The 22853-nt window shown below is 36.6% G+C and overlaps 1 protein-coding gene across 2 annotated transcripts in view; it reads left to right on the forward strand.

Annotated features, from left to right (window-relative positions):
- Positions 1 to 22853, forward strand: part of utp20 (UTP20 small subunit processome component) — a 53735-nt gene extending 30882 nt beyond the window's left edge. For both annotated transcript variants that reach the window (XM_087247909.2, XM_087247908.2), the window contains exons 31-62: positions 2418 to 2562; positions 2750 to 2837; positions 2929 to 3072; positions 3147 to 3200; positions 3566 to 3718; positions 4876 to 5031; positions 5117 to 5257; positions 5378 to 5515; positions 5600 to 5739; positions 5824 to 5909; positions 6349 to 6653; positions 8732 to 8871; positions 8975 to 9131; positions 9234 to 9332; positions 9413 to 9580; positions 10761 to 10927; positions 11005 to 11146; positions 12334 to 12450; positions 12560 to 12730; positions 14153 to 14281; positions 14705 to 14815; positions 14934 to 15013; positions 15092 to 15161; positions 16354 to 16536; positions 16610 to 16741; positions 18225 to 18357; positions 18798 to 18985; positions 19077 to 19148; positions 19688 to 19945; positions 20036 to 20162; positions 21280 to 21425; positions 22489 to 22853. In XM_087247909.2, the coding sequence (XP_087104035.2) occupies positions 2418 to 2562; positions 2750 to 2837; positions 2929 to 3072; positions 3147 to 3200; positions 3566 to 3718; positions 4876 to 5031; positions 5117 to 5257; positions 5378 to 5515; positions 5600 to 5739; positions 5824 to 5909; positions 6349 to 6653; positions 8732 to 8871; positions 8975 to 9131; positions 9234 to 9332; positions 9413 to 9580; positions 10761 to 10927; positions 11005 to 11146; positions 12334 to 12450; positions 12560 to 12730; positions 14153 to 14281; positions 14705 to 14815; positions 14934 to 15013; positions 15092 to 15161; positions 16354 to 16536; positions 16610 to 16741; positions 18225 to 18357; positions 18798 to 18985; positions 19077 to 19148; positions 19688 to 19945; positions 20036 to 20162; positions 21280 to 21425; positions 22489 to 22644 (4496 nt within the window). In that variant the 3' untranslated portion in view covers positions 22645 to 22853. The remainder of the gene's footprint in view (positions 1 to 2417; positions 2563 to 2749; positions 2838 to 2928; positions 3073 to 3146; positions 3201 to 3565; positions 3719 to 4875; positions 5032 to 5116; positions 5258 to 5377; positions 5516 to 5599; positions 5740 to 5823; positions 5910 to 6348; positions 6654 to 8731; positions 8872 to 8974; positions 9132 to 9233; positions 9333 to 9412; positions 9581 to 10760; positions 10928 to 11004; positions 11147 to 12333; positions 12451 to 12559; positions 12731 to 14152; positions 14282 to 14704; positions 14816 to 14933; positions 15014 to 15091; positions 15162 to 16353; positions 16537 to 16609; positions 16742 to 18224; positions 18358 to 18797; positions 18986 to 19076; positions 19149 to 19687; positions 19946 to 20035; positions 20163 to 21279; positions 21426 to 22488) is intronic.

Raw genomic sequence — 22853 nt, forward strand, 5'->3', positions numbered from 1 at the left:
CTTCTCTAGTTTTACAAAATACAAAACATCTTTCAGCCACCGTACATGCGAGGGTGGCTGAGGGTTCTTCCAGTATAATAAAATTACTCGCCTAGCAAGCAAAGCAAGAAAGGCCACGAAGTTTAAAAGGTAAGTGGGTACTGCATAATTATCCGGCATCACGCCAAACAGGCCAATAATGGGTGATGGTGTTATATCTATAGAAGTAATGGCTGAAAGAGACTGAAATACTGAGCCCCAAAATGAGGAAAGAGCTGGGCATGTCCAAAACATATGGGTTAAAGTACCTAGATCTGCCAAAATTCTAACCGCTTAACATATTATCTTTGGACGGCAAGGAGGGACTGTGATTCAAAGCCACTCCTCCTGAAATTGCGAACGTGCGCACTGCGCCACAACAGTAGACTACCCAGTAGTTCATGTCATTTGCCAGCGGTTGCCGGCGGGGATCTGTGTGAACAGATGCACAGAAGTCCAAATCTACATTTGCTGACAGACAGTTTGAGCTACTTATCAGAATAATGGGAGATATCGGCCCGACAATATTTAATTGGATGCATATTTTTTAGTTTTATGCCTTACCCAGAATATAAAAATACAAATAAATTAATTTAGATGATTTACTTTCATCATTACTATTGGACTGTGAAGAGATTTTCAACCAGCACAACTAAAATGTTTCTGAAAACAATTACCTACTGCAAAAAGTTTTTTACATGCATTTTTTAATTCACTTTGCTATTTGGACTTATTGGAACCTAAATAGAATAAAACCGAGGCATCATCTTTTGATATGATGTACTTTTAGAGAAAAATTATGTCCATATATGTGGAATCGTGGTCCGAATTTACATAAAACTCTTTTCCTGACCGTTTTTTATGCATATATAACATAGATTTTTATTTTTTTACATGTCAGAAAGTAAAAACAAAATGTTTTGCCCATTTTGGACAGGTAAAAACAGTGTTTGGGACATTTCACATGCTGCAAAACATTTGCAGGATGGCACAAAATATTTCTGTAACAAAGTAAAAACATTCTAAGTATATTAAATAGGCTGCACGATTTGGAGAAAAAATCTTATGCCATTTATCTGATCAAAATTGCGATTTAAAATGTGCTTTGCTAGCATTTCATAAAAGAGCTACAGGTTTGATGTGGTGTTTTTATAACAGCACCAACGACGGACCAAGCATAACCACAATGTATGCTACACAATGCTAGTTTAGTTAAGTTTAAAAACTTTATTAATCCCCTTGGGGCTATCATTTCGACATGGTGGTGCTTCACATATAGTATAACAAGAATGACACACTTAACACAACAAACATCAACACTTAACAGCAAGTTCAAAAAACAAATAATAGTCCATCGATTAACTACATTTATTACATATCCTAATTGCTTCAGGCACAAAAGTAAATTTATAGCGATTTGTGGAACATCTTATTGTTCTTAGATGTCGACCAAGGGGCATCCGCTCAAAATGTTTATTTAGGAGGTGTGTGCTGTCTCCTAGTATTTTATGTGGCATCCTCAATACCTGCTGTTCGTAATAGTATGCAAGACTTCGCAGGGGAACTCCCAAAATCTTTGAACACAAATTAACGATGCCCTGAATATGATTCTTGTTTTTTATGGACAGTGAAGAAAACCAACAAATAAAGGAAAAGGACAAAATAATTTAAATAAATGAATTGTAAAAGGTCTTAAGAGTAACTTTCTCAACATTAAAAAAGTTGAGTTTCCGCAATAAAAACAGTCTTTGAAGAGCCTTATTAACAGTTGTATGTGTATTTTGATCAAATTTCAACCTGTTGTCAATAATTGTTCCTAGGTACCTATATTCCTCCACAACCTCTACCTGTGTGTCATTGATTAGCACCCTTTGTAGTGCAGGTGTTTTTTTGCCAAAGTTGATAAGCATTTCTTTGGTTTTTGAATGCTACTGTTTAATTAAAACCTCTTAAACGCTGTTGCCAAATAAGAAAATAACTACAGTATTTTATATTGAGTTAAATGAATTATATATAAAGTCTTATATAAAGCCACTTATTTCCTACTGCTCCCCTGAGAAAAAACTGTTTAGTGTCAGAGGATCACCGAGGACTTTGGTGACCTTTTCTGCTTTATCTACCTTCCATTTTTATTTGCATGCTTGAAGTTTTTTTGTCTCTTTGATATTGAGAATATTTTTTTCTTTGTTAACATTTGTACAAAATAATTTGTTTTACATATATTTGAAAATAAAACTGGGGAAGAAGATATACAAATATATTGTGTTTTAGACAGGATAATTTGCTTATGAACTGTCAGATCTTGCAAAAGCTACATGCTTGATACCATGTTTGATAGCATCGAAATAATCACACCCTTTCAAATACATCTAACATCTCTGTTTGTTTTCTTCATGTAGACTCTTTGACGATTGGTTGCCGTTTGCTGCTTCCTCACATCCCAGCACTGCTGCGCTACCTCAGCAGTCTTGTGAAGAACTCCGAACGCCTCAAGAAGAAGAAATTCAGAGCTCAAGTCAGCAAAGAACTCAACATCCTCTCAAAGTATGTCTGTTCATCTCTGTTGGCATGCACACCTTAAAGATCCATTCACATTGTGGACGATAACTGCATAGTTTTAATAAACATTGTAATATGTTTGCATGGAAAGTTCACGTAATAAGAAATGTTGATGTGCTTTAAAAATAAAACATGCAGAAATTATTTAGATAATGTTTTTGCTCTGTTCCAGGATCAGTCGATTTGTCACTGATAAGGAACAGAGTTCAACACTGGTTGGTTTGCTTCTGCCTTATCTTCACAAACCCAATACTGCCCAGGTATGCCAGTAAATAGTGTATACTGTTATATTATTATAATGTTATGTGTCAAATCATTTTAGTTTATGAGTGTTGTACCTTGTTTTTTCAGGAAACTGAGTTGGACATTTTGGGCACAGTGCAGAACCTGTTGAGGCAGTGTTCAGATCCCAGCTTATTCCTCAAGCCTTTCAGCAAACTTTTCTCAGTCATCCAAAACAAACTTTCACGCAAGGCTCTGTGTGCAGCCTTCCAGGTCAGTTTTCAGCAATTTTAACATCAGATTAATCTTTTTAAAAAATTTCTGACTCGATATATTTGTCCTCACAGACTCTGTCAGACATAAACAGTGACCTGAAGTACATCACAGACATTGTCATTCAGGTAAATACAATCACAAACAGCTTTTATTTAGTTTCTTCAACTCATGTTCATGTTTAATCGGCCCTGCTTGCTTCTTAATAACAAATAGCAAAGCGAATATGCTCTGTTTTTAACATGACTTTGACTATGAAGCACGTTTTAATAGATTGTGTTGCTTTTTATTCTGTGAGGAATTTATTTATTCAGTGCATTTTTTTGAGGAGATTTTTTAGAAGTGTTAACCCAAATACAGTTTTAGAGTTTTTAGGAAAGATTATTTGTAAAAATCTAAGTCTATAGTATACATTTTCTCAATGGCCATAGTAGCTGGCATGGCATAAAGCTCCAACAATCAAACAAAACCAGTCTCCTTTCTTCTTCTGCAGCTCAACGCATTTGACAGTCGTCATCTGGATGAGATTCACTTTGACGTGCGTCTCATGGCTTTCCAGAAGGCCACCAGACACATTAAAGAGATGAAGACGATGGACATGAAATACCTGACTGCTGTCATGCACAACTGCTTCCATTCATTAGAGGTGATGTCAAAAACTTAGATTTAAAGAAGCCATGTGATGCTTTTTAATGTTTTGTTTTGTGTGTGAAATTGATTTGTTTGTTTACATAAGATCAGTTAAAAATTTAGTGGTCGTGAAGGGATTTATTCTCTCAGAGATCCAAGTCCCAAAGTGTTCAGTCATTTGTAGTGTTGTTGTGACATGTTAAGGATAAGAAAGCCCAATATATATCAGTGTTTTACTCAAAGTTGTTGCTCTACCCAGCGCTATTAATAAAGCAACCACTTATACTTCAGAAACACATTGTCACTGCCTGACAGTTTATGCAAATAGCACCAAAAAACAAAATTATATATTTTAAATGAATTCATTTGTTTATGATCTAAATGTATCAGTTGAATTAGATGACATGCTAATGCAAAGATACTAATCTGATTATACTGTCTGCAATAAACATGACGCAGTTCAACATAACACAGAGACCCTGGGTGGTAAAATGAAGCCCTATTCTGTTTCTGCAAGCACAGTTTTTTTTAATAAACTCATATGTGCTTGCTTCCTTTTTCCCTCTCATCTGCTCTACATATTTTGCGTGGAAACCGCATACACCTCAAAATTGTTGATTTGTTGTTAGAATCGTTTATTGAAACTGATGTGATTGTTGGCTGAAAGGCAGAAAATTAGAGAGGGTGCTCGCTGCAGAGCCATTTGAGGAGAGCTGAGCTCCAGCGAGGGGGAGCATGAACTGTCGCTCCTCCTCCTGTAAGCTGTTTTAATGCGTACACCAACCCCACCCCTAACCCTACCCCCAGTGACATCACTCGTAGAAGAAGTGCAAAAAAGGTGGAGCTCAAGCTTAAGCTCCCCCTCGCTGGAGCTCAGCTCTCCTCAAATGGCTCTGCAGCGAGCACCACTTGGAAAATTATGGGGATACAGTTTGGCCAATCACAACATACTTTTCACCTGGCCAATCAGATCATTTTGTGACATTCGGAAGGCGTGGCTTTGTAGAAACCTTTGGAAAATAATGTTTTAAAGCATATTATAATATTCTAAAATATCCAGTAAATGAAATAAAATAGCGTGATGTGGCCTCTTTATGTTTCTTTTTCAGTGTAGTTTTTTAGTTTCTTGCTCTTGATCTGTTTTTGAATGCTTTTTGTGTGTTTCTGTGACAGATTGGAGACATGTCTCTGGCTGACAGCGGCACCATGTGTCTGTCAGCTGTTATAACGCAGCTCTCTGAAGTGGGCTGTCCAGAGGCTCATTACAAGGAGATTGTGCAGTACATGATACTGGATGCAGTGCGAAAGGGTTTGAAGAGCAAGACTGAGGTGGAAACTAGTGCTTGCATAACACTGTATAATCTCTTCATGTGCGTATAACACCGTTATATCAGCCAGGTTTTTGTTTTTACAGAGTGTACGGAATGATTATACAACAGTTTTGGCCTGTTTGGTGAAAACCTTCCCGAACCGAGCAGAGTTTCGGGATCTGGTGCAATTGACCGACTATAATGATCTGGAGTCTGATTTCTTCGAGCATATGAAGCACATACAGGTAACGTCTGTACACTTTATTAACAGCAGAGGTCTCTAAGATGTATGAATTGACCTTCTTAGGTCTCTAGGTATATAAATGCAAAACGTGACATCAGCTCAAAGTCTGTCTGTTTTCCAGGTTTACAGAAGGGGTCGTGCCCTCAGAAAGTTTGCCCGTCAGCTGACCGAGGGCAAGATTGTGATGTCATCACGCTCCATGCAGAACTACATCATGCCCTATGCCATGATCGCTCTAGTTGATGAAAAACTGCTGAAGGTGTTACATTTTTGACCGATTTGAATTCATCATTACTCAAAACCTTCTCAGCTTTAAACTAATTGCGTTCTTTGTGTTTTCCAGTATGAACCCATGACAACAGCGGCTGTAGAAGTTGTTGGCGCCGTTTGCAGACGCTTGACCTGGTCCAAATACCTGTTCTACCTCAAACACTTTGTCCATATTTTACAAACCGGAATAACTGAGCAGAAACTGGCTGTCAGGTACACTTGTCTGTGCTTTGGTGCGCGTTAATGATGCTTTTGTCCTTGTTATGGCACTAAAAATACTCTTTGTCTTTGATGTAGCTTGTTGCTGACTGTTCTCGATGCCTTTCACTTTGACCATGAGACTCTCAGTAAAGAAATCGAGGCAGCAAAGAATAAGGCAGAAGGTGAGTGAATCAAAACAGCCCGTTATAATTGAGCAATGGTATTTTACTAACATTGCAGTTTTTTTCCTAGCTCAAAACGACCTAAATCAAATCAAATCACTTTTATTGTCACATCATCAGCAGCACGTATGCTATAATGAGTGAAAAGCTTAGGTGCTGGCTTCAGACAGTGCAAAATACAACAAAATACAGCAACATACTCCCAAACAACAAGATAATATACAATTGGCAATGTTGACAGCAATACGTATAAGACAATAAATAGGTGTACACATAGTAGACAGTAAGTACAGATTGGTTAAATGACACACAAAACCATTTCTCTCACATGTGAGGGCAGGTGATCTATATATTATATCATGTGAATGACATGCTGATCCCACCCTTACATACAAAACAAAAATAATAAGTTGACCTGTACTTGATTTTTCAACTCTAGAACCCAGTGTTGTGGTGGAAGAGGCTGAGGATGAGGTGGCAGAAACCATGGACACGGATGAAAGTGATGCTGAAGAAGCGATGGAAACCGAGGCTGGAGAAGCCACTTCTAAAGCACCAGATGCTAAGACTAAAGATCCTGTCAAACCAAAAAAAGACAAGGGCAGCCAGCAGAAGAAAGCTCCTCCTGTGGTCAGCAGTGGTCTTCCACATGGCAAACAGGAACTGGAGGCGTTAATTTCCTCCATTCATCACACGGTCACTCAGAGCGTCCTGCCCAAACTCCACAAGTGCCTCACTGCAAAGGTCTGAACTCATTTATTATACTTCATCATTTTGTTTGAAAGACATCTTTGATAACTTTAAAGATAACTATTTAACAACCCCCTTTATTCCTGTATTTTGTTCATTACATGAATTTTTTATGTTATATGCAGATTATCTACATATAAATCTATATAGGTAACAATTAAGACATCATGCGATAAAACGTTCTGAATGTGGAAAACCAGTGCAGACTTCAGACCACAGATACAATTATAAAGATGTAGAAACACTGTATTATTGGGATCACTTTCAGAAAGATTTTTTTTTACAGCTTATACCTGATAAAACACTGTCAGCCTGTCAGAATCCATTGAAATATAAAAGGCTTTTGCAATTTAAAGCTAAAGGCAACACTGTGGAGAAGCTCACTTCTTGATATTAAGTTTTCAAAGATAGTTTGAAGATAATAGCTATTCATAAAAACATATCATAGGGGGAATAATAAAATTTGCATTGATGTTTATCATATTAAAGTATAAAAATAAAAGTACCTCAAGTATCCAGTACTAGTTTGGGCGTCTTTGTGTTGCTTCATTACAAAATGCTGGTTTAAATTAACTGGTTTAAACATAAGATTGATTACACAAGCTGGATTCACTGGTCAGATGTGCTAGATTCTCTTTTTTCTGGTTACAAAAGTTTCAAGCAAAAGCATTAAAACGATAAACAGATCATTATTGCTGGCGTGGACACAAATATAATCATCGTTACATTTAAGTTTATTGTTATCCTCCTTGTTGTGAACGTCTTTAACACTTTCAGTTGGTCAGGTTGTAGTTGGTGACTATTGTTAACTTTTACCTGACAATGCAAATTAGTAAAAAAGGCATTTAATGTAAATCCTAAACATTTAATTAAAATTAGATGTTGATTGATAGTTTGTTTTACAGTTTTCTTTGGGACATTTAAGCATTTTTTCCCTATAATGAGATAAAAAAAAATCTAGTTCATGCCATGGCTATTTTAAGAATTGCGCACTTATAATTAGAGATCTGCGCGGGACTAAATTTTGAATCCCGCACCCGCCAGGTTTTAGCCGGAACCCGACCGCTCCCGCTTATATTAAGCACTTGATGTCCCGCTGCCCGACCCGCCCCGTTTTCTATCCGCCGCGCCCGATCCCGCTAAAGAGCGGGGGTAGAACAAAACCAAAAATCACCCAGTTATACAGTCCAGACAGCCTATAACAAGCTGTCTGTATAAACACACACGCACAGCACCAAGCACACACACACAGACAAAGCTTTTTCTCACTCATTCGCGCACGCCCTCTAACACACACTTATAAGCACGAAGCACAAACACAGGCAAAGCTCTCTATCTCTCATTCGCGTGCACGCAAACACACACACACACACACATACATATATCTCTCATTCGCGCGTGCGCATACATACATACACACACACACACACACTGCAACAAACAAGCTAAACACAGCATCGCGCTATTTCATTTACACACATACATACGCGTGCTCACTCGGGAGTCGGGAGCGATGTTGCTAGACAGCCCGCTCCCTTCCCAAATTAAACCCGTTACCGACCGCTCCCGTGATTTATTAGGAAATTTATACCCGCGCCGTAGAAATCTGGTGGGGCAGAAAATGCAGAAAAATCTGGGGAATGCAGACCTCTACTTATAATCACCATTACAGTAATGAGTCTGAGTGGAGACGAGATTAATAAACTCGATTAAATATTTATAAGCCATTAACATAATAGTTTCTTACCATTTATGCATACTCATGTGGTTCCAAACTATAGTTCTAGATATTCTGATGAATGTTGAGCAATACTGTCAACAGGAAAATACTACGGAAATCAATTGCTGTTTTTCCCCCAACATTTTTCAGTATATCTTCACTTGTGTTCAACTGAAGGATGAGTAAATGATCACAGAATTTTCATTTTTGCAGGAATTAGACTTTGTTTTATTGCACAATTTCCTGTAGATTACAGTGTTAGCTTTTTCTCTAATGACTCCAAAACTCCAAAAATACACAGTACATTTGTTTCTAGACTCACACTGAAGCACACAATTGTTTATTTCTGCAGGTTAAACGTGATGACGAACACAAGAGTGTGAAATCTAAGGAGGTGAAAGATGAAGAGGTGGTCAGAGTGCCTATCGCATTCGCCATGATCCAGCTCATGAAGACTCTGCCGAAGGACGTCATGGAAGCTAACTTACCTGGGTATGATTACTGACTTTTTTAATGATCAAAAAAGTGGAGATTTTACAGTGCAACCTCTGATCAGCAAAACATTATGCTGGGTTTGGTGTTCATATATGTGCAGGATCCTGTTGAAAGTTTGTGTTCATCTGAAAAGCCGCTTCCAGGAGATTCGTGACGTTGCTCGAAACACTTTAGTGAAGATTTTGCAGACTCTTGGCCATCAGTACCTTCATTATCTGCTCAGTGAGATGCAGGCAGTTTTAGTAAAGGGTTATCAGGTAAAATAGGATTTTTAATGTGTTTTTTAATAGCGTAATACAGATATGGACTAAACAAACTAAATCACAGATCACTGACTCATAAATAATTTGTCCTCACAGGTCCATGTTCTGACCTTCACTGTATACCATCTGCTCTTGGTCCTGAAACCATCTTTGACCGGCGGTGATCTTGACCCGTGCATGGACATGCTCATTGCGGTAAATGCCACCAACAATACTACATTTTCAGTCAGAATTTTATGCACTTTCATTGACTAACTCTCCACACTTTTTTCTAGATCTTCAACAATGAGCTTTTTGGAGCCGTTGCAGATGAGAAGGATATTAAAGGAATTGTTTCAAAGGTGATGGAGGCTCGTCACAGCAAAAGTTCTGACTCGTATGAGTTCCTCGGACAATTCTGTGGTCAGGAGCGCGTCATTAGCCTCATCCTGCCACTCAAAGAGGTTAGTAACTAAAAATCATTCACAATAGTCTGATCCAAAAAGGATTTATTGCCCTCTTAAGGGCACTTTGGGTTAAAAAATTCCTGGCCGGTAGAGGTGTGAACCTATACTGGTCTCACAGTTCGGTTCGGTTACGATTATCATGCCTTCGATTCGGTTCAATTCGATATCTCGGTGCATCACGGTGCATTGACGATGCTTTCCATATACAGTGTTATATTTTAGGGGGGAGGCTATAACAAGCTGTCTGTATAAACACACAGACACACAGCACCACACTGTCTCTCATTCAAGCACATACACAAACATAGACAGCACCAAACAAACGAACACACACACACACACACACACACACACCTTAACTGAGAGCTCCTCTCAGCGCAAGCTCTCCCGGCTAAACACATATTGCGAGGGCTTAAACGGAGCAGTGCTCGGATTGTTGAGCGAAAAAAGAGAAAGACAGCTTTGAAACATAACCAGCTTTGTTATGTTGTAGGAAACACACTTTAGATCTTTTTAGGGTAATAGGTTTTTGAGTTATTGCCGTCTATAACTGAATGTGTGTCAGGAATATCGTAAACCAAACCAGCTGAACCGTGCTCATTTCTGGCGCCCCCCTGGATATACAGCGCCCTTAGCATTTGCCTATGGTGCCTATGCTACGGGCCGGCCCTGAGTTGGTTGAGTGTTGTAAATACTCGTGCTCACCTCCCTCGCAACATAGCGCATAGGAGATAAATGACGTCAGTACATAATAACCAGTTATGATTATTACTGAACCGATACCCTATTGTCCGCGTCTGCATCAAGGTGCACCGAAGTAACAATTAATTTTGACACCCCTACTGGCCGGCATATTAAAGTGTCATTCCAAACCAAAGTGCTCAAAACTGGCCACTTCGAAGGGCCCTTTGGATTGAAGGATTTTGCAAAATACAACTGATGGACATTTCGGGACAAAGTTATTCATTTATTGAGATTATTCGTTTTATTTCGGTTAACGAAAATGTTTTTTGACTAATAGTTTATTTACATAAACTATATGTTTAATAGTTATTTACACTTGCGTATTTGTCTTATTATGTGCGGTTATTATGTTTGTGTTTTTAACTGTTTTGATGTCTCCAGTGTTAGAGACAATTTAAACAAACAATCAATCTGGTCTCCACCTTTCTCTCAGGTCCTTGAGAGCACAGCTAGTTTGAAGGTATCGAGGCGAGTGCATGCTGTGTTTCGAAGGATTGTGGCAGGACTTTTGCTCAATCAGAGCTTGAGCCCTCAGTCCATCCTGCTGCTCAGCCACGGACTCATCAGCGAAAGCCTTCCGCTCATCACCAGCAAAAACAAGTAGGTTACTCACTACGACACAGGACTCATTCATTGATATCTCACTTTTAACAGTTTCCTACCTTATATTCATCCAGAGAGAAGCATCGTCCTCCTCCAGACCCTCGCCTGCCTCCGCCAAGCTGTTTGCTGCTGCCTGCCACCCCTAAGAGAGGAGGAGCTAAAGCCGCCATCAGTAGCAGAACCAATATGCACATCCTAGTGGAAACGGGTCTCAGTGTAAGAGAATTATGGCACGGTTTATGATCCATCACAAGAAGATGAGGGTTTGTAGTTGAGGTTCAGTGCAAACAGAAATGACTATAATACTTTATTTCTTGAAGTTGGAATATAGATGGATGGATGAATGGATTTATTCATTTATTTATCTTTCTATCTATTTTTTCCCGATATTTCCCTAAGATATCATTGCGTGTTGGTGAATAGTTTAAGTACAACTATGGTAAAAGGTGAAGAGCCATCATATATATATATATATATACATTAAAGCCTGAAGTTATTTATACTCCATAGCAAATTCTGACCTAATGTTATATTTATTCAACCAGCAAGTATTTTTGAACAGGAACTGACTAGGGCGTCTCACAAAAGATAATAAGACTATGTACAAGAGGCATAATTGTGGACAACAAACATTCTCAGCTTTTATTTACATTTGAACAAAAAGTTGGATGTCCAAAATCATTCATACCCTTCTCAATAATTAATAGATAAACCTTTATTGGCTGTTACACCAATTTAATTGCTGACCAGATTTCTGCTTGTCTCTACTGCTTTGTTTGCACATTCATCTTTAGCGATGAGCTCCAACTCTTTCAGCTTAGAGGGCCTCCTGGCCATCACCATGAACTTTAGCTCCTTCCACAGATTCTCAATTGGGTTTAAGTCAGGACTCTGGCTGGGCCACTTCAAAATGTTAATGTTTTTGTCTGCTAACCATTTCTTTACACATTTGCTGTGTGTTTTGGGTCGTTGTCATACTGAAATGTCCACTGGTACTTAGGGCCATGTTTTTCTATAGTCAGCCTGATGATGTTGTTGCAAATTTTGATGTATTGCTCTTTTTTTCTTGGTGCCATATAAAAAAAAGGTTTTTAGAAACATTTGCAGCATGTTTATCTAAAAATATAAGCAACTTGTTATTATAAGTTACCATGTTAAATCATGCTAAATTATCGTGTGTTTAAATGTAAGAAATGCATTCAATCTTTTTTCTTTCCCCTTTCCTTGTAATTTAAACTTGTAGCTTAGCTTTAAAACAATCAGGCAAGGCCAAATAAATCTTTAAAAGCATTGTCTTTACTCTCACTTTTGATTAGTTGCATCCCAGTTGAATGCAAGAATTTGCTTCTTTTACATGGCACATAGTTTCACAAATTTGTCAAATATCCACTTGTATTTTACAGCTGCTTCACTGTAGTCTGAAGAGTTCAAAGATCAACTCATCTGTTCCATCAGTAAAGGAAATGTTGGATCCGTTTGTACCTCTCCTCCTGGACTGTCTGAGCTCCATGCATGTAAAGGTCTGTCCTACTCGTCGTTTTAATAGTTAATAATAATATATTTGTTTAGCTTCAGTTACCTGCTACTGTATGTATATATTAAAATAACCCTGTGTCCTGTGCACATCAGGTGATTACTGAAGCTCTGCAGGCCTTTATCTGGATCCTGAAGTTTCCACTGCCTGCGGTGCAGCAGAATTACGAACAGATGACCAAGCAACTCTTTGTCCTGCTTAAGGACTACGCTAAAGCTGGAGCAGCTCGTGGTGAAAACTTCCATCTGGTTCAGAACTGCTTTAAGGTGAGAGAGACTTGCTATATGATTTGAAATAGTGAAAGAAGGTGATCCTGTCCTTGAGCTGGCACACACTAATAAAAAAAACAGATGATCATTCATTTAAAATTTATTCATAAAACATTTAACCACTGAACAGCAGTCCAAAGTGCTGTACATTAAAATAACTTAATATAAAAGCAACACTTAACTCATACATGCATACTGTGGGAATATAGATTTATATAATATAGTTCCAAATAATATATATAACTTAAAATTTATATTCTTTGATTTTTAATGATCTTATTTCATTCAATAACTAAAGCAGGCCAAGTGTTGGAGACATTAACGTACTGTCGTAATTCACTTCCTGACTCTGGACAGGGTCTCAACGACTGTGTTTTTGTCTTTGTGGATCCATTCAGACCGAAGAAACTCTTTTGTTGATATCCCTGTCTGGTCAGTGTTTGAACAGGATCTGGAACTATCCTCCACATTTGCATGACTGGTGTAGCCACTGCCCCATCCCCATAACATATCATTACAGGACAACTCTACTCAAATTAGATTAATTTAGACTTGTTTAGACTGTAAGATACTCAAGTTGACTTCTTAAAGATACTTTTTGACAATAGACACGTCTCAATAGAGAATTCTACTTGTAAAGCGTCTCTTGGCCTGGGTACTGAAATTTAAAAAAGAATGTGGTGCCGTGACCCGGATATAAGCTGAAATCATCGATTCACAACAGCACAAAAAATAAAACAGAAGCACACATGCAGCGCATACATAAACTATTAATCAGGTGTCAAAGGCCAAGGAAAAAGGTTTTGAGATGGGATTTGAACTATGACAATGAAGGTGCTCGCCTAATGTAGAGAGCCAAAGCATATTCTTGAAGTGGGAAGGGCAGGGCTTAATTTGTGCTGGAACACGCCGAGTCCGGCACCTCTGAAATCTGAGCACATCATTTTACCAATCCCCCTCCTCAACCGCCCTCCTCCCTCGTCTGCTGTTCACTTTCACTTTCTTCCGAGACCCCTCAACCCTCTTCACTTTCGTCCGTGACAACCTCCCGCTCTTCACTTTCGTCCTTCGTCCGTGACACCTCTCCGCCATTCAACACCCAAGGCATTGATAAATGCTGCAAAATTCCATTAAGTAACCCTCTGGGTTTCCCGAAAACAGAATCGAGTTGTACTCCATTGGGTCAAAAGTGACCAAAGACCACAAAGTTTTATTTATTTATTTTATTAATTTTCTTTTTAAGGAAAATCATTCAAATCTTATTCGTTTAATAATATTTTTTCTTTTTAATAAATCATAAATAGTGACCGAGGATGCACAAGGGGTTAAGAATCATCAGTGTTGTTTTTGTGATAATTTTATCACGTTCTCAATATGAAATATAAATTAGATTAATTGATGCCATGTTGTGTTTTATAGGCCATTACTGTTTTGGTGAAGAGCACTACTAAGCCTATAACAGACTCGCAGCTGCAGGTGCTTCTGGGATACGCAGAGGAGGACATTTATGATCACTCTCGACAAGCCACAGCATTCGGCCTCCTGAGGGTGAGACATTTACGTCAAATGAGGCGTATTTTACATTATACACATGCTTTTGGTGGGATCCTTATGGTCATGGAAACCCTAATATAAAAAGAAACATTGGTAAAGCCTTGCACACTTTGCTAGTTATTCTTAGTGCTATTTTTATAAACATTAGCTAATATAAAGTATAATATATATATATATATATATATATATATATATATATATATATATATATATATATATATATATATATATATATATAAATAGATATTTAGATAGATCATCTATATTCATATTTAGATGGATAATCTTTATATTTAGGAAATCTTAACTTTATTAGAAGATTGATAGATAAAAAGTAAAAGTTTCAAACTCAAAAGTTTCTAAACATCTTAGAAATGATCTGGTCTAAATTTGATTTGTTTGTCTTGGTCTTTGCAGTCGATTCTGTCCAGGAAACTGGTGGTGCCAGAGATGGAGGACGTTATGAAAAAAGTGGCCAAGTTTTCCATCGATGGGTCAAATGAACAGGTCCGCATGCGGTGCAGACAGGTCAGGCTTTATCTTCATTATCATCATCATCATCATGATCATTATTATTATTATTACTATCCAGATTAGTTCTTGTCATGTGGTCTTAACTAATGCCTGTCCTCTGCTGTTTCTGCAGATCTACCTAAAGTATCTGATGGATTATCCACTGGGCAAGAAACTGAGGAAACATTTTGACTTCATTGTTGCTCAGCTAAAGTAGTGTATTGTTAATATCAGATAGGTCTGAAATGTTCCTTTATGTTAGATAAATTAAAATGTGTTTTATGTTCACAGTTATGAATATGACACTGGCAGACAGTCTGCTCTTGAGCTGATGGCCTTCATTTTCCAAAAGTTTCCACAGGTATTGTACTGTATATGAGTTATTGTTGTAATAATATATTATAAATAGATGTATTCATATTTTTACATTTGATTTTGAAATTTCAGTTTTTCATTTATAATTTATCCATTATTTAATAAATACATTTTTATTCTATTTGTTTTATATGCATGTTCATAACATTAATGTCCATATTTTAAATGACCATATAGTTTATTTTTTGTTTGTTTCAGGTTGTAATTTAAGCACATAAAGTTAAAACTACTGCTAAATGAAAAGGGTTGCCTTGCCAACTAGATAAGAGAAATTTTATTTTATTATCAGTTCATTTTGTACTGAGATACTATTATATATGTATTCACATTTTTCAAAGAATATTTGTATAATTGACATGATTTTGATTTCAATCAGTTTGTTTGTTGTATAACTTAAATTATTTCGATTTTAATCAGTTTTAGTTGTTTATTTTTGTTATTATCTTTTAACTTTATAACTATTAAACCTTTTAACTTTATAAATATTAAAGAATAGTAAATATAAATTGGTTATAAATTAATTGATTATGCAAACAGATATTTCTGCACACTTTCAGTTGCTGCTCAAAGGTTTTTTAATAGTTTAAAGTTTCATTCTGCTGACATTCTTCAGGTGTGCTGAGTTTGAATTGATAAATAAATTGACTATCAAACTTTCTTGGAAATGCTTTACCTCATGCAAATACTTGGTGTTAACAGGGGCGGGCTTAACCAATAAGTGAGGTAAGCAGCCGCTTAGGGCCCCGACCAATGCTAAAAATCCTATATTAGTCTTATAGCTTTTTTGTAAATTAACCATCATATGTTGTAAATCTATCTGTAACCATTAAGATTTTAATATTATTACTCCTTTTCAAAACCTGGGGCCCCATAAATAGTGGAACGTCTCTTAATTTTAATTTAATTTTACATTAAGAAGGTAATAATTCTTGGCACTTGAAATCATTTTTTAACATGAAGTTTATTTACAAAAAAAGCTAAACAAAACAACAACTAATGAATATATATGAATGAACAAATCTACAGAAAAAAAAATATCTATAGTGAAAGAGAGTGTTTTGATTTTTAATCCTAGGGCCCCATACATGAAATTGCTTAAAGCCTCCAAATCAATAAGTCCGCCCCTGTGTGTTAATTATATTGAAAGATTATAGTTTATTTTGTTGTTATGTTCACAGGCTCTCTTGCATGAGCACTGCGGTTTGTTCTTTGTGCCGTTGTCGTTGGCCGTGTTAAACGATGATTCTGCAACCTGTAAGAAAATGGCATCTCTCTCCATCAAGTCTCTTCTGAATCAGCTGGATTTGCAGCATCAGAATTCCATGTTTAACCTGGTCAACAGCTGGATTTCAGGCGAGAAGGTGAGTAGATAAACCAGTATTTGTTACTTTTGTAATGTTTGTAGTTTTGGTGTAATGGTTTGTGATTTTGCAGACGGCTCTGCGCAGACTTGGAGTTCAGATTTGTGGGCTGTTTGTGGAAGTTGAAGGGGAAAAGTTCAGCAGGAGACTGGACGTCCTGATTCCTCTCATCGAGAAAGAGATCCACGCTGACAACTTTGAGGATGTGAGTGCAGATTTGAGCGTTTTCTTTATTGTTATTTTTAATTTTGAGACATTTTCCTTAAAGAGAACAGGGTTACCATAAACTGGAACATCATGCAATTTTAAAAGTCATTACAAGCATTATAAGTTAGGGATTTTTATTTTGTCCAAGTCATAGAATATCGGGGATTTTTGTTTGACACTTATTATTATTCCATTTATTTACCATTTTATTTTCTACACCATATTTTTATTGCATTTTTACACCTGTTTTGTTATGGTTAGACTATTCTTCAGCTCTGTTTTATGCCTTTCATGCTCAATAAGTAGCAATCTTTAAGTCAAATGCAGTCAGTACCTGTTAATTAAGGCTAACATGTCAGAGTGAACTTTGGCTTCAAAATGACTGCTTCCAAGTGTGTCATGCAAACAGTAAGTATGCTTTTCCAAACCTTAAGTAAATTATCTATTGTTGTTCTCATAGTCAATATTAAAAAAATGTTAGAATTTTTTTCATGTATTAACGCTAAAAATCTTATTTAATTTATGTATTCATTTGTTTGTTGTTTTTAATTGTATATTTATTAATAAAATCTTGCCATGAGAATAGCCTTAGTTGCTAACATGGAAATAAATAAAAAATCATCATCATCATCATCATTATCATCATCAACCCTGCAAAATAATACTCAAGCTGAAACCATTTGAATATAATGCTAAGCACAACCGCAGCCAGTTTTTCCTGTTAGTTGTAGGTCATGGAAATTGAATAGGTCATGGTTTTAGTCAGGGAAAAGTCAGAGAAATTAATATTTAGCTTCGAGTGCGATCCCTTGTTCTATATAGTTGTAATTAAATCGCATTTAAACCAGGGGTCACCAATCTCAGTCCTGGAGGGCCGGTGTCCCTGCAGGGTATAGCTCCAACTCCCCTTAGCACACCTGCCTGGGTGTTTCAAGTATATCTACTAAGACCTTGATTAGCTTGTTCAGATGTGTTTGATTAGAGTTGGAGCTAAAATCTACAGGACACCGGCCCTCCAGGAACAAGTTTGGTGACCCCTGATTTAAACTAAATGGTCATTTTTACTTAAAGGTGTCCTATTATAATTTTTACACTCACTGTAAATTAAGAGTTTAGACTGACAAGACTTTAAAGACACATGCAGGTTTTGTTTGCTGGAGTAAGTGATGCATGAGACGTAAAGGTTTGGGAAAAGGATCTGGGCCTAGTAGCTCATTTGCATTTGGAAAGAAAAATGTTTTTGTTTCACCCAAAAAGGAGCACTTAAAGCATTATATAATAAATAATTTGAGGTGTTTTGTGTTGAAATTTAGCAGACTTATCCTTGGAACACTTAAATAGGATCTCGAAAAAATCTCATTCACACATTCACTCCTATTTACAATGAACAGTTGCAAATGTGACTGAATTGCCTTGACTTTCTAAGCTTATGTGTCTTGTTGTGAGTGTATTAACTATGATTTTACATTATGATCCATCAGATTGAGGAAGAGGAAGATGAAAAAGCTGCGGACAGACTGTTATTCTGTTATCTTACGTTTATCGTCAAACTCATCAAAGAGTGCGGCTTTCTGGAGCTCAAAAAACCTGCGGACTTGCTCAACCAAATCTGGGGTATAAATGCACGCAGTTATTGTTAAAGTCATTTTTAAAGGAGCAGTTCACCCAAAAATAAATACATTTTCTCACCCTTAAGTGGTTCCAAATTTTCCATTGAACATAAAAGAAGATATTTTAAAGAATGCTGCAAATGGATAGCCATTGACTTCCATAGTAGAAGTAAAATACTATTGAAGTCAATAGCTGCTGTCTTCTAATGTTGTTCAGGATGTCTTCTTTTGTGTACTGTTCAATAGGATAAAGAAACATGTTTAAAAAAGTGCTGGATGAGTTGAATTTGTATCTTGAGGTGAACTATTTCTTTAATGAAGGGACATTATTGTGATGTATGCATTGACTTCAATAGTAGGAGTAAAATACTATAGAAGTCAATGGCTGCTGGCTTCTAACATTGTTTATTTAATGAAGTGAAATCATTGCGTCTCTTTATGCAGGTCATATTGATTCGCATCTGCGCTATCCTCATTCTTGGGTTTGGCTGACCGCGTCTCAGATCTTTGGTCTGCTGTTTGCTGCTCACAAACCAGAGGATCTCTTGGCTTTATGGGGCTCTAAGGAGAACACAGATAAAAGCACACCGCCTGTGGCCACTGCTTTCCTCACTGACAACCTGTATAAGAAGGCAAGAGCCTAAAAAAAATGTATTTAAAGCATTGGTTATAGAAAGATTGAGTAAAGTAGTGAATGTGACTGTTTTCTTTCTGCTCTGTCAGATGAGAGAGCTGGTTCTGGCCTTCTGTTATCAACTGCAGTCCAAGTTCTTGGATATTTCTGCAGGGGAGCAGGTAGGAAATAATGATAAATTATTATTCATATTATTATTATGATAAATTCATATTATTATGATGATAAATATCTGATTGAAAATAAGTAGTTACTATTTTATTGTTTAATAGAATTTTTTTTTATCAGAAATGTAGTAGTTGTAATAATAATAATAACAATGATTAAATATGTAATTAAATTTTAACAATAAATGCATTTGAAATCATATTTCATGTTTAAATATTTTTTGTGCATTGTTATATATAAAAATGATTTTGTCAATTGTTTTGTTAATAAAATATTTTATCAAATTATTAAATAAAAAAAACATTTTCATAATGTTCATATAATTTGACCTTTTCCATTGTTTTTAGTTACTTTCTATGTTTTTATGGAGTTTTCAATATGATTTTTGGAAATTGTAAATTAAGTACCTAATATTGTACTCCTGTGATTAAAATGTCTAATCCCTGGTTTCATGTTAACATTTTTTAAATAATTATAAATATTCATATTATTCTTGCAGTATGATTTTAATTGTGATTTAATCTTTTATCAGGTGGTGAAGAACTTGCTCTATGTGGCCAAAGTGATCTACCTGATCTCACCAGAGTCTGATAGCGTAAATCCACCTGAAGAACAAGAGAATATAGAGGAGGAAACGGCAGAAAACACTGAGACCAATGGAGGAGAACAGGAGCAGAAGCTCGAGGAGCAACAGAACGACAACAAACCTCCGTCTCTCCTCTGGGTGATGAAGAAGCTTTCATTACTGGCCAAAAGAGAAGCAGCGAACACACCCAAAGTGCCACTCAAGGTGGACATTAAACCTGTCTTTCTGCTTAAATATCTTGAAAGGTATTTGTGTTTTGCTGATGTAAACCCACATGTCTGTTGTTTTTTGTAGAGAACTTGTGTTTTTAAGTTCTTGGGAGCCATAGCGGTGGATCTTGGAAAAGATCGACTTGGACCATATCTGACCACGATCATCGCTCCTCTATATAGAGAACTGGACAGCACATATGCAGACCAAGGTCAGTTCATAAAGCAGAAACAAGCAAACAAAAACTCAATTATTTTAGGAAACTGTTCATAACAGTGGAACTTTGTTTTTTCATGGCATTATTCATCTTTTATTACTTTCTTGGAGTGGTCAACATCTCGCAAATTCTGACATTTTCTGTCAGCCTTCATCAAATTTGGCTTGCAACTTTTATATCTTAAATTATATATTGCAATTATGAACAAGGAAAAACAGAATTACAAGAAATAAAGTGACATTTGTGAGAAATAGTTGCAATTTTGTATAATAAAATCCAGAATTGTTAGATGCATAAACTCAGACTCAGAAAATTTGCAAATGAACCTTCCAGTTCTGTGAAAAAAGTTTATTTATTTATTTTTTTAAATAATTTTTTAATCTTAAAAAAATACAGTTATAATTCATGAAAATGTCCAACTTCCTCTTGGGTTTTAAATTTAGCTCCAAGAGACTTTTTTGTAGGTATTGGCTTGTTTGATGTATGCGCTTGCATGAAACATAGTTTGCGAGGCACTTCGTTGAACGTTACTGTCGAGCCTCTTTACCACACACACTTCTGAAAGCTATATCAAACGTAAATGTTTACCACTTCTGATGTGTGTGCAAAGTTTTGTGAGGTTTTGAGCATGTTCAGACCCAGAAAATTTTGATTCATTCCTGAACAAATCAATAATAATGATAATAGGAGCAATTTCATTAGGGCCTACACACCACTGGTGCTCAGTCCCTAAACATAGTTGTATTTCTGTAAAACAAATCAGCATTTAAAGATAAACAAATTGAGAAGAGTCAAAGCAATTTTTACCCTGCAGAGGAAGCAGACTTGTAAATAAACAATCACATCATTACCTAAAAAATTACAATTGGAAAAAACTAAAAGTAACTCCGTATACCTTTATTTACTAAAAAAATAAATAAATAAATTTTATGCACAGTGCATCTCAGTATATCTTTATAACCTGTATTGATTTACCTTTTAAAAGCTGCATGCAAAAAATCTATCATTACTGAATGCCGAACAGAACTGTTAAGCATAATGCTGCTACCTCATCCAATCCAACTACGTGGCAAAAACACACATTTGCATGACTTTGGTCATTTTTTTTCAGACCCCACGCTGAAGAACTTGGCTCAGGAGCTGATCGAGCTGTTGAAGAAGCTGGTCGGTCTGGAGAAATTCTCTCTGGCTTTCGCTGCAGTGCAGAAAGAAGCCACTCAGAGACGAGCGTCACGCAAAAAAGTCAAGGCCTTGCAGGTAAGACTTCTAAAGCTCTGTATTAACATGCATTCAGATTTTGTCAAGGCCAATATTATTTAGCCATACTCTGCATCAGGAGTACCCACACTTTTTCAACATGTGAGCTACTTATAAAACGACCAGGTCAAAATGATCTACCTAATATAAAACTGCTAAATATATATTTATTTATAAACATATTGAGAATTCTGTATTTGTACAATTTATATTAATGTGCCTTACATAAGTGTATGAACCCATTGTGCAATAGCCCTCAACTGTGTGCATATTTTTGTCATTTCCTTACTCTGATGACTTACACAGCATGGAATCAGCCAGGCAAGCATTATCCGGACAGTAGCTGCTGATAGCCAGCCTCAAGCACACTTCCAAATGATCATCAGTCATGTTGGAATCACATTTGGACTTCGCTAAGCTATAGTTTTGCAGCATTTAACGTAGTTGGCGCAGTTTTACATGGTTACCCATGCATCAGAAATGGCCCGATATCAGACTGGCTGCTCTGTATGTCAATCAAGCGACACATTTCAGTGAGGATGGATGATAGGCTGATGTCTATTTTTTTTAATGCCATGCTATCTACACACGCTACCTTTGTTATCGCCTATAAAAAAATCGCAATTGACGTATTGGGCATCCCTACTCTACATCAACTTTGTGGGAACTGTTAGATCTGTATTTTGATACAGTACTATGAAGTATGAATACCTTTTTCATGAGTATGAATACTCATTGTATGATCTTCATTTTAGTGAGATTTCTCACAGCACGTACAATAACACTCACATATTCGGTCAGTAGTAGAGAGATATTTCATCTACAGAAGTGTTAACACTGAAAGCAATTCGATCAGATGTGCTCACGGTGTTTTTAGACCTTGTTTACACCTTTATTGAGTATCATCCACTTCAGAATCAGACCAGCAAACATGTAGCATGTTTATTGTGTCTTAACGCTTCGTTTACTTGTAGTTCCCTTAAAACATTGAGTCATTTCTAAGATACATTTTAGCTTCTACTAATCTAAAATAATTCACAATTTCTCTTTTCCCTCCTGACAGGCTGTCGTAAATCCTGACATTGCTGCCAAAAAGAAGGTAAAGAAGCAGCTGAAGAAAAACGAGGCCAAAAAGAGGAAAATGGAGTTTGTGCGTACAGGACTAAAGGCAAAGAAACATAAAGGCACCTCACTGAAAGACTTAGCAATTATTAGCTGAACTATGTTTTCTTTGTAAAACACAGCTTATATAGGGTCTGTGTGTTGGCCAGAAACAACATGAACATCACCTAAACCCTACTCTGTGGTCAAAAGACCAATAGTATGCATCAATATATTGATTTTTCTGCAACTTGTGCAATGTTTTTAAATAAAACCCACCCAAAAAACATGCAAAAGCACCAGTTTGATGCTAATCACAACGCAAAA

The sequence above is a fragment of the Danio rerio genome, chromosome 4 (assembly GCF_052040795.2).
Source record: "Danio rerio strain M-AB ecotype USA chromosome 4, GRCz13ab, whole genome shotgun sequence".
NCBI classification, from domain to species: Eukaryota; Metazoa; Chordata; class Actinopteri; order Cypriniformes; family Danionidae; genus Danio; species Danio rerio.